The sequence below is a fragment of the Lycium ferocissimum genome, chromosome 10 (genome assembly GCF_029784015.1).
Source record: "Lycium ferocissimum isolate CSIRO_LF1 chromosome 10, AGI_CSIRO_Lferr_CH_V1, whole genome shotgun sequence".
NCBI classification, from domain to species: Eukaryota; Viridiplantae; Streptophyta; class Magnoliopsida; order Solanales; family Solanaceae; genus Lycium; species Lycium ferocissimum.
The window spans coordinates 67,297,687-67,309,422 of NC_081351.1; the positions used below are offsets into that span (position 1 = coordinate 67,297,687).

At 37.6% G+C, this 11,736-nt stretch overlaps 1 protein-coding gene across 1 annotated transcript; it reads right to left on the minus strand.

Moving 5' to 3' along the window:
• Positions 1-2,301: 2,301 nt before the first annotated feature.
• LOC132034513 (uncharacterized) lies at positions 2,302-6,366 on the minus strand. Its single transcript, XM_059424921.1, has 4 exons — positions 5,468-6,366; positions 5,232-5,378; positions 4,622-4,687; positions 2,302-4,500 (listed from the first exon to the last, which is right to left on the minus strand). The coding sequence occupies exons 1-4, from the start codon at positions 6,167-6,169 to the stop codon at positions 3,820-3,822; spliced, it is 1,596 nt and encodes a 531-aa protein (XP_059280904.1). The 5' UTR covers positions 6,170-6,366; the 3' UTR covers positions 2,302-3,819.
• Between the last annotated feature and the right edge of the window lie 5,370 nt (positions 6,367-11,736).

Genomic DNA, 11,736 nt, shown 5'->3' on the forward strand with positions numbered 1-11,736 from the left:
CACAAGTTAACAAAAGTTATGCCTCTTCAGGCAAAGTTTCAAAAAAAAAATCAAAAGTTAAAGAAAAGTTATGCCTGTACAGGCAGAGTTTCAAAAAAACCACAAGTTAACAAAAGTTATGCCTGTACCTACAGAGTTTCAAAAATCACAAAGTTAAAGAAAATTATGCATGTACATGCAGAGTTTCAAAATATCACAAAGTTGAAGAAAATTATACATGTACAGGCAGAGTTTCAAAAATCACAAAGTTAAAGAAAATTATGCCTGTACAGGCAGAGTTTCAAAAATAACAAAGTTAAAGAGAATTATACATGTACAGGAAGAGTTTCCAAAACCACAAAGTTAAGAAACTTTATGCCTGTGCAAGCAGAGTTTCCAAAAACCACAAGTTAACAAAATTTATGCCTCTTTAGGCAGAGTTAGAAAAATCACAATGTTAATAAAATTTATGACTGTACAGGCATAGTTTCAAATTCTACAAAAAAAATGGGATTCAAAAGAAAATAACCAAAATAACAAACACAAAATACATACCTCAACACGATGCTCTAGAGAAGAGCTTTGATTATCATTTTCATCAACATTATTATTCCCTTTATCAATAACTCTTTCATCATTCTATTCAAATGAAAAATAGAAAACAATAAAATAAGAACCACAGAAAAACATAAAACCAATTGACAAGGAAAAACTCAGTAAAAGTTAAGAAAAGTTATGCATGTGCAGGCAGAGTTTCAAAAATCAGAAGTTTACAAAAGTTATGCCTCTTCAGGCAGAGTTTGAAAAATCACAAGGTTAATAAAAGTTATAACTGCACAGGCATAGTTTCAGATTCTACACAAAAATGGAATTCAAAATAAAATAACCAAAATAGCCAAAAAAACAAACACAAAATACGTACCTCAACACGATGCTCTAGAGAAAAGCTTTGATTGTCATTTTCTTCAACATTATTATGACCTTCATCAATAACTCTTTCTTGACTCTATTTAAATGAAAACTAGACAACAATAAAATAAGAACCACATCAAAACATAAAAACTAATTGACAAACAAAAACTCAGTAAAAGGTAGGAAAAGTATGCCTATATAAGCATAGTTTCAAAATAGCACAAGTTAACAAAAATTATGCCTCTTCAGGAGACTTTGAAAAGAAAATAACCAAAAATAGCCCAAAAAAAAAAACACAAAATACATACCTCAACACGATGCTGAAGAGAAGAGCTTTGACTGACATTTTCATCAACATTATCATTCCTTTCATCAACAACTCTGTCATCACTCTATTCAAATGAAAAACAGACAACAATAAAATAAGAACCACAGAAAAACATAAAACCAATTGACAAGGAAAAACCCAGTAAAAGTTATGCATGTGCAGGCAGAGTTTCAAAAATCGAAAGTTTACAATGTGATGCCTCTTCAGGCAGAGTTTGAAAAATCACAAATGTTAATAAAAGTTATGACTGTACAGACATAGTATCAGATTCTACACAAAAATGGGATTCAAAAGAAGATAACCAAAATAACCAAAAAAACAACATACAAAATACGTACCTCAACACGATGCTCCAGCGAAAAGCTTTGATTGTCATTTTAATCATCATTATTATGCCCTTCATCAATAACTCTTTCATGACTCTATTAAAATGAAAACCAGATAGCAATCAAATAAGAACCAAATATGACATAAAAGAAAATTAAAAGAACCATTGCCTTTTCAGAGTACTTTTCATCGTCAAGCAACTCCTTTACTCCATTAAATTGTGGAGCACACTATTTTTTATCCTTTTTGTGCATGTATGATAGCATAGTAGTTTCTTGAACTGTGCCAACAACATCACAATATTTTTCACGATACACTGTCCACTTAGACCAAATCCAAACCATAAAAGCATGGACAAACCCAACAAAATGGTAATTCGTGGTCCTTATTTTTTCCCCTTTTTTGAAAGCACTTCTCAGTGAATTGATAAGATCATTATAACACCCGTGCCCCCAATTAAACTGCTGAAATAACTCACTATTCTCTATATATACAATATGTTCCCACTTCACAATCTTATCATGTCTACCACCTAATAATACACGTCCTAGAATATACACCTCAGCTAACATCAAATCATCAATGTCAGTTTCAATTAAACTTCTAGATTTTTTCATGAAAGCCTATAAGTCGGTCATTTTCAAACCCTTTTTACCATCCTGAATTTGAAAATACTTTCTCAACAAAGAACTTCAATTCGTTGTACTATATTTTTCAGCAAAATAGCTACGAGGAGGTTCAATTCGCAGAACTGTTTCTCTCTGAATTTGGCAACTTCCCATTGAAATTGAAATATATGTCATCCCCGTTCTCCGAACTTCCGACAGCAAAACACTTGTCAATAGGACTCCAGACAACTTCAGATTATTCAACTTCATTACATTCCCAAAAGGCGTTTTTCCAACATGTTCAACTGTCGTACTAATAAAAAACTCTCAATAGTCTTAAGATAACTTTCATCCCCTCGCCACGCAACAGTAATACGTGGCCACCTATTTTGGTGGATATAATAATCAGCAAATCGATCATCAACATTGTCACTGTCACTACTTATTTTCAAACACTGAAATTAGAAAAAACAAACAAATGTCAAACAGACATACAAATACAGAAAATAAAAACCCACCAAAAACACCCAAAACACATACACATAAAAAAAATAAGAATAAAACACATGCATTTGGGTGGAAATAAAAAAGAAAAACTACACACAAAACTCTTGTAAAATCTAAAATACATATGCAAAAAGTTTAAACTAAAAAACTAATCACAAAAAATAAATAACTATTAAGGGGAACTCACACTTCAAGTGGAACTTCCAGTAAGAGAATTCAAGTTTGAGAGATAGAATCTAACTTGAAACCGTCACAAACACCGAATTGATTGGAAAGTTTTCGAATTGAGAAAAAGAATTATAAAATGAAGGAAAAACGAAAGGGCGGGCAATTTATATATGTCATAAAAAATGTTAAAAAATTACCCAAGTGCACATGGATTTAAAAAAATGGCACGTGCACAAAATTAGGCCTTCAGGTAGAACTTTGGATGCGAGTAAAAGAAAAGTTCTGCCTGAAAGGGCACAAGGCAGAGTTTCAAGTCAAACTCTGCCTGATCAGGAAGAGTTACAAGCAAAACTCTACTTAATTAAACTATGCCTCTACCCACCAAAAAAAAAAAAAAAAAAAAAAGAAGAAGTTGCTTATTCATTATAAAACCACAAAAATAAGAAAAGGTATACGTTAAATCCAAAAAAGGATGTATTTTTTATTTAAATATAATATGCTTTAATAGTTTCAAAATAAATGGTAAAAGAACATATGTATACGTTTTCAAATGTCAAAGACGTGTGCGCAACAGACACATTTATTATTGTATGAGTTCATTAGAATTTGAAAAAATATTTGCAAGTTGCAAAAGTCTACCTTCAGGAAGAGTTTGACAGTAAACTCTACCGGATCAGGCAGAGTTTGGCTGCAAACACTCTACCTGATCCGGCAGAGTTTGAGTGCAAACTACAAATTCTACCTGATCAGGCAGAGTTTGACTGCAAACTCTACCTGATCCGGCAGAGTTTGACTGCAAAAAAAAAAAATAAACCAGTATACATCATTGCAAAAAAATGAAAACAAAATAACATAACACTTGCATTCATCAAAAACCACAAATCAGCATACAAAAATAATGTGTTGTTCATAACATATACACAAAAAAAATAAAAAAAAATAAAAAAAAATAAAAAACAACAACAACAACATGAAATTCAGTTTTCTATATCAGTCCCCAAAAATCAAGTCTTTCTCAATAGGAGTATCTTCTGATGAAATCAGAGTCCAACAAGGTAAATCATCATCATCTTTGTCTCCATCTTCGCATCTCTGACGTTTTCTAGAAACTCCAACATCTGCTGCTACTTCATTTAGATTTTGTGATGCTTCATTAGAAGAAAACACATAATCTCCTCGTGCATAAGCATCATTAAAATCAACAATAATTGATGCTTTAATTTCTTCAAGTTTTTCGCGCTCTTCCTTTTCTTTTGCAATTTGCATTTCAACCTCAGAAAGTGTTTGAGTTTTACTAGACAATTGACTTGATGTAGAAATAGCAGCATCACAAAGAATATCCAGGGGATCATTTGTCATAGAAGTAGATTTACAAAGCATATTCTCCGGATATTGATGCAAATATTTTTGCAAATGTGGATCTAACTTGCCCTCTTCGTTTACCGGATCAACTAAATCAGATTCTCTTTTAGTAGACCCACAACCTAAACATGTTTTGTTTTCACGATGGAGTCGAACTAAACTTTCGATAGTGTCGATCAGAGAAACAAATCGTGTTTCTAAAGAGTCAATTCTACTGTCTAAAGTAGTCTTTTCAACACATTCAGCAACAGCTTTAGTCAAGTCAACAAATCTTTTATCCAATTCTTCTACACGGCTATTCAAACAATCCTACAAAAAGTAAGAAAAATCAAAAGAGTATGAATAATAAAAAATAAGAAAGTAAGTAAAAATAATCAAAAAAGAACAATACATGTATACAAACAAAGATTTGATAAAAATTAAACCATACCGTGACTTGCTTGAAAATAGTAGAGCGTTCATCTTCTAGTTTCTTATTCACACTGGACATAACACCCTATATAGATAAATCAAACAAAAAAACATCTATTATTAGGCCTGAACCCAGACATAACCTAAAGGAGTTTTGAACAAGTTAGGCCTGAAATTGTAAACTTCAGTTGACATAAAAAAGTTAAGCAAATCAGGTAGAGTTTTGCATTTTTATGTCAACTCCTGCTTGCAAAGTAAGCAAAAACTCTGTCTTAAGGCTTACTTTTATAACATAATCTGGTCTAAAGGCAGACTTTGACAAGCAGAGTGATATACCTTAAGGCATAAAGTTAGGCCTGAAGGCACAAGTTGAATCACAGTTTTGCCTCTAAGGCATAACATTTGAACAAAATTAGGCCTGAAGGCAAAAGTTGAATCGAATAACTTTTAAACAAGTTATGCCTGAAGACAGAAGTTGAATCACAAGTTAGGCACAAGGCATAGTTTGAAACACATACACAACAATGTTTGCCCGTTAAAGCAAATATAATAGGGACTTTTGAACAAGGCCATAAATGCAAAAATACAAATAAAAAATAAAAAAGACAAAATACAAAATTACTACTTACATCAAGTATGTGATCAATCAGTGGTAGCGGCAAAACCACACTCGAAGAACAAGAGCCTGAATCAAAAGCAAATTGAAGTGCAACTGGATAATTGTGCCTCTCTTGTCCCATAACAACAATAGAGTTGACATGAAACCTATTAAATCTCTATACCACAATACAAAAAAACATGACACATTTAAAAAAATGACAAACAAGCAAAATAAAAAGAAAACAACAACTGAAAAAACACATACATTTTCAGCATGGAAGAAATTCTTAGTAACAACATTATAAGGAGCTTGCTTTGACGGACCCCAACGCAACATACGAGGAAACTTCAGACCATTGTACTTTGAAAATTCTCGAAAAATAGGGAAAAGCTCAATTGCCCACACATGTAAAGCATAAGGAAACCCGTTAATCATATAAGTCATATGACTATTAAATGACATGGTCTTGAAAGTCCTCAAACAACAACGAAGTGACTGTACCAACCAGTCAAAACCAAGAGTACCCCAAGGATAAGAAACCCGAAGAACATCATCATCAATTATCTTCATTATATTATCTTTAACGAAACATTGCTCATCACGCCCCAACAACACCCTCTCCACTATATAGACCTCAGCAAGCCTAGCAGCATCACTATGTTTTGCCCAAAAACCAGCAGGCCGATTAATTGAACAAAACTGTAAGAACCTCTTGAGACCAGACAACTTTATTCTATCCATATTTGGAAAATATCGCCTCAACAATCTATTTGGTCTGGTAGAAACAACACTAAAATCACCACCGCAATTATCCAAACCTGTAATAAGACGAAAACAGTTGCAATGAAATACACACTCACGACTAAAAATCTTAAAATTTAACACACTATCAGTACCAGAGTCAACTTGGGATAAAACCAAGCAATGGAACATATTATCACACAAGTGTAGATTAGCCAACTCCATAAAAGGTCCAAACACACCTTTTTTAACAACTCCAAATGAGAGACACTCAAAAATGACATAATTAAATCCTTAAATTTAAAATCACCACTCCACACCACATGCTTCAAACCAATGTTCAAACTTAACCAAATGATCGCCTGCCTACAAAAGAAAAATTAATATGAAGAGAAGTCAAATTAGAGTCCAAAAGTTAGTCCAGTTAGAGTCCAAAAAGGTAGTCAAGTTAGGCCATCAGGCAGAACTTTACAATCCAAAAGTTAGTCTAAAGGCAGAACTTTACATTCAAAAAGTTAGTCAAGTTCTGCCTTCAGGCAGCACTTTAGAGTCCAAAAAGGTAGTCAAGTTAGGCCATCAAGCAACACTTTACAAACCCAACAGTTAGTCAGAAGGTAGAACCTTACATTCAAAAAGTTAGTCAAGTTCTGCCTTCAGGTAGCACTTTAGAGTCCAAAAAGGTAGTCAAGTTAGGCCATCAGGCATAACTTTACAAATTCAAAAGTTAGTCAAGTTCTGTCATCAGGAAGAACTTTACAAATCCAAAAGTTAGTTAAGTTCTGCCTTCAGGTAGCACTTTAGAGTCCAAGAAGGTAGTCAAGTTAGGCCATCAGACAGAACTTTACGAATCCAAAAGTTAGTCAAGTTCTGCCTTCAGGCAGCACTTTAGAGTCCAAAAAGGTAGTCAAGTTAGGCCATCAGGCAGAACTTTACAAACCCAAAAGTTAGTCAAGTTCAGCCATCAGGCAGCACTTTACAAATCCAAAAGTTAGTCAAGTTCAGCCTTCAGGCAGCACTTTAGAGTCCAAAAAGGTAGTCAAGTTAGGCCATCAGGTAGAACTTTACAAAGCCAAAAGTTAGTCAAGTTCTGCCTTCAAGCAGCACTTTAGAGTCCAAAAAGGTAGTCAAGTTAGGCTATCAGGCAGAACTTTACAAATCCATAAGTTAGTCAAGTTCTGCATTCAGGTAACACTTTAGAGTCCAAAAAGGTAGTCAAGTTAGGCCATCAGGAAGAACTTTACAAATTCAAAAGTTAGTCAAGTTCTGCCTTCAGGCAGTACTTTAGAGTCCAAAAAGGTAGTCAAGTTAGGCCATCAGGCAGAACTTTACAAATCCAAAAGTTAGTCAAGTTGAAGGCAAAACTTTACATTCAAAAAGTTAGTCAAGTTCTGCCTTCAGGCTGCACTTTAGAGTCCAAAAAGGTAGTCAAGTTAGGCCATCAGGCAGAACTTTACAAATCCAAAAGTTAGTCAAGTTCTGCCTTCAGGTAGAACTTTACATTCCAAATACAGACAAGTTATTAAAAAAAGAAAGGACACAATTAACATGTACCATAATACAATGAGTTACTGGACTGCTACACAAACCAAAAAATCACATGCATCATAAAAGGAAGAGAATAGACTAAATGTTCAGTTTCATAATGTAACGACCCTCTCGGTCGTTATGAAAAATATAGGATCACCCTACCAAATAGAACCTTCCCAAGGATAGAATGAGCTAATAGAAACTCGATTGTATAAGTATAAGAACTAAAAACTTGACTTATTTGTGATTGTTGTTTGATTGTGTTGAGTCCATCGGGGGGTAATGTAGGAAATTAGAACTCCATTGGAAATTCTGAGGCCACGGGTGGATTCGTATGGTGTTTTTATATCTATGTGCATGTTTTGTTCTGTGTGTGAGGCCTCGGATGAAATGTTGGGTGATAGAGTGAAAAACTAGGAAAAATTGCGAACTTGCTGCCAAAAAGGTACCGCTGCGGCGGGGTAGGTACCGCTACAGCAGCACCGCTATAGCAGTGAGTCCCTCACCGTAAGCGGTCAATCATGGTCCGTTGTGTCTGCTGTGGCGGGCAATGGCCCTCTATGGCGATGTTGCTATAGCGGGATATGGCCCACCATAGCGGAGGTCTAATTTCTTTTGGTCCGCTATAGTAGGCACTTGGCCTCTATAGCGAGACCGCTGAAGTGGTGAGTCGACTGTCGCAGGGGTCGACGGGGGCAAAATTCTGGGTTTTAAACACTTAGTTCCAAATTCTTTATTCATAAAACTCCAAAACAGTTCCCCACAAGCACCTAGGGTGAATTTCCAAGCTAGGGCAAGAATATTCTTGAGAGGTAAGTCTCAACAATTCCCTTCAATCATTATGTTATCATCTTCATGATTATCATCCCTTTTCTAGGTCTTTCAATGGTGAATGAGTAACAGTAACCCTAGAACCTAATAAACCTTCTATAATTGATGGGTTATGATTGTTACCATGTGTTTATCATCTAATGTCTTAGGTTAACTCTTTTTAATCAAGATTGAACCATTAGAGTCATGAACTAAGTGAATTGAGACTTAGGGTTTCATAAAAATGGTAGCTTGACCATGGAAACTACTTAGGGTTCCATAAAAATGGTAGCTTGACCATGGAAACTACTTGTTATTGATGTTCTGATTTAATAGCCTTATAAATTGATGATTAGTGGTTACTAAGGCCATTGTAGGTTGTTTTACACCTAGAAATCATTCACCCATGGGGAATGGGGCTAAAGGGAAGGGTATTCTTGAATTAATTTTGTGACTAGAGTAAATATGACTTACTGAGCATTCTAATTGCTAGACTTTGAGCGTTTTGAGGCTTTACGGAAGGGAAAAGCTGTAGCGGAGTGATTCGCGTTATTCCAGCTCTACGTTTGAGGTAGGTTACGGTCTACTTGAGTTAGACTTTGATTAGTTGATTGTATGTGTTGTGAATTTAATAAGAGAAGCATGTGTAGTCTTCATGCATGATGTGTGTATGGTTGAACTCCTATATGTAATTGATTGAGTGATTGTGTGGGCTTCGTGCCACTATTCATTGTGTTGAACCTACAGTTTGATGTTATTGTGGTGAGAAGTTAATAGGATCTTCTCGGTGAAATTGTGACATAAATGATGATTCGAGTATTGAAAACAAGAGGATCAGAGATACTAATGTATATATACATGAAAAGGCACAAATGTGACCTAGATTATGGGCTCGTGGTCGGAGGTTCGTTCCGAAAATGAGTGGTACTTGATGTGGACAGCGTCCGAAGTTCTTTTCGGAGCCGAGATTTATGGCTCGTGTCTGATGAGTATCCGGAACGGTGGCACATGGACACCATGGGTCCCCTGCAGGTCATGACTACTGAGCAATGACATCGCTTAGCATGTGTATACATCGAGTATATGGTTATTGTTGGTGGACTTATTCCCGTGTGCTGTTTCTGTTGATTCTATTCTTGATATCCTTGGTGACTTGATTGTAATGGCTTTGGTTGACTTGTTGTTGGATTATTGAATTCGTGTTGTTGGCTGACTATTTATTTTATTGGTTTTATGATGTATGCATGATACTAATGTTAGTCGGCCTATGATATCTACCAGTACATAGTATTTGTACTGATACTACCTTGCTGCATTCTTTGAGTGCAAATTTTGATCCAGAGACTGCTACCAGACCTCATATCTAGTGTTGAGGCCGTTGTTGACAGATTTAGGTTGAGCTTTTATCCATGCCAGACTACCTGGAGATCTTCTTTTATGATGTCTATTTCCTACTCCAGACATTGTGATTATTTGTTTAGACAAATTACATTCCTTAGACATATTTAGATTAGAGTCCTTGTACGGTGACTTTCGAATTTTGGGATTTTATAATAGTTAGAACTTCCGCATTTACTTCATTATTTTTATGGCATGACTTATTTTGATTATCTTATGCTGAATGGTTAGTAACTGATTGAATTGGTTAATATAAAAATGGACTTGAATGAATAGATGACTTATATGTTGTTTCATCCACTACGAGTTAGTGTGGGTACCAGTCATGGCGGGTTGGGTCGTGACAGAGTTAGTATCAGAGCTTTAGGTTCGTCGATCTCATCATACAAGGACATGTCTAGTAAAGTCTTTCGAATCAGTACGGAGACGTCTGTACTTATCTTCGAGAGGCTACCGGACACTAGGAAAATTCCCTTTTCTTTCTTTTTTTCGTGCTACTTGATTCCAATTTGTATCTGGATGATTCAAATTGGTATCTGACTATCCTTCATTCTCTCACAGATGGCGAGAACATGCGCGGCAGCAGCCAGAGGAGCTGGTAGAGGGGCGGCACCGGTTGGGGACGGAGTTCCAATAGTTGATCCTGTGCCTCCAGTGGCTCCTAATGAGGCCGTGGGAGATGCAGCCGCACTAGCCTAGCTAGCGGCAGTACCAGTTCTACCAAGAGGCTGCGGTGCTTCCGGGTATACCGGAGGGAGTCTGATACAATGGCGCAAGTGCTGCATGGGTTAGCACGGGTTAGCACAAAATGGGCTATACCGGCCCGTTCCAGCCGGTAGGGGCGCAGGGATAGCAGCCCCAGGTCCAGATAGAGTTCAGGCTCCAGGGGTTCAGCATGCTGCAGCAGTGGCACCTCGCTTGGATGAAGTTTTGGGTTTTGAGGCTTTTCCGAGGCCAGTTGCAGGGCCGGTAATGATTGGTGAGGAGCATGATTTGTTTTGGAGGTTCACTAAAATGCTGCCTCCTGTTTTCTATGGTACTGAGTCAGAGGATGCGTACGGGTTCATCATAGACTGTCACGAGAGGCTCCATAAGATGGGGGCTGTGGATAGGTACGGTGTGGAGTTTGTGACCTTCCAGTTCTTGGGTGATGCCAAGTTATGGTGGTGGGCATATGTGGAGTGCAGGCCAGCTGGGTCACCTCTGCTAACTTGGGTTCAGTTCTATTCAGTGTTTTTGGATAAGTATGTCCTGCGTACTCTGAGGGACCGAAGGAAAGATGAGTTTGATAATATTGATCAGGGAAACTCATTTGCTGTTGTGTACGAGTCCGAAGTTCCATTCCTTGTCCCGCATGCTTTCTTGCTGTCGCCTACGAGGAGGAGAGGATCGGTATTTCGTGAAAGGGCGAACACCGGACTTCGGTATCGGCTACGCATACTTGTAGCCATCGGGGCTTCATTCCAGGAGGTAGTGGAGCATGTCCGTGTGGTTGAGGGGATCAAACAGGAGAGTCATGCAAAGCAGGTAGAGAAGAAAGCCCGAAAGGGTCGGAACTTCAAAGAACTCCTTCTCTAGGGGTTAGAGTTCGAGTGTATTCAAAACGTCCGGTTCAGTCCGCTATGCAGGTGTCTGCTGGGGCCCATCAGGGGCAAATTATTAGGCTTTCGGTCAGCATGGGGGTTATACTGCTTCATCAGCTTCTCTTCAGTGACCTATGCTGGACCGTGCGTGTTATGAGTGTGGTGAGATAGGGCATATTAAGAGGTATTGCCCCAGAATTAGACAAGGTGGATAGGGGACTCAGTATCAGGCTCCCTGAGCTCTATTTGCACCAGATAGAGAGGGTAAGGATAGTGCACCGGCAGGGCTGGGCGGACACACCGCGGGTAGGGGTGGCGCCGGGCCTAACCGAGGCGGTCCTCAGGTAGGCAGAGGCGGACAGCAGCTCGGCAGGGGTGAGGCTCAGACTGGACGGGGTAATCGTGATTGTTTATAGGCTACAGGAGGGCGCAGTCATTTCTATGCTTTCAAAGGTAGACCCGAAACTGAGGCCT

Bases quoted from the DNA above. Each gene is read 5' to 3' on its own strand.
- LOC132034513 (XM_059424921.1), bottom strand. From the start codon at position 6,169: ATGGAGTTGGCTAATCTACACTTGTGTGATAATATGTTCCATTGCTTG. The intron at 5,379-5,467 runs GTATGTGTTTTT...ATTGTGGTATAG, and splicing joins ATTTCTTCCATGCTGAAAAT to AGATTTAATAGGTTTCATGT. The intron at 4,688-5,231 runs GTAAGTAGTAAT...TTATCTATATAG, and splicing joins TGATTGATCACATACTTGAT to GGTGTTATGTCCAGTGTGAA.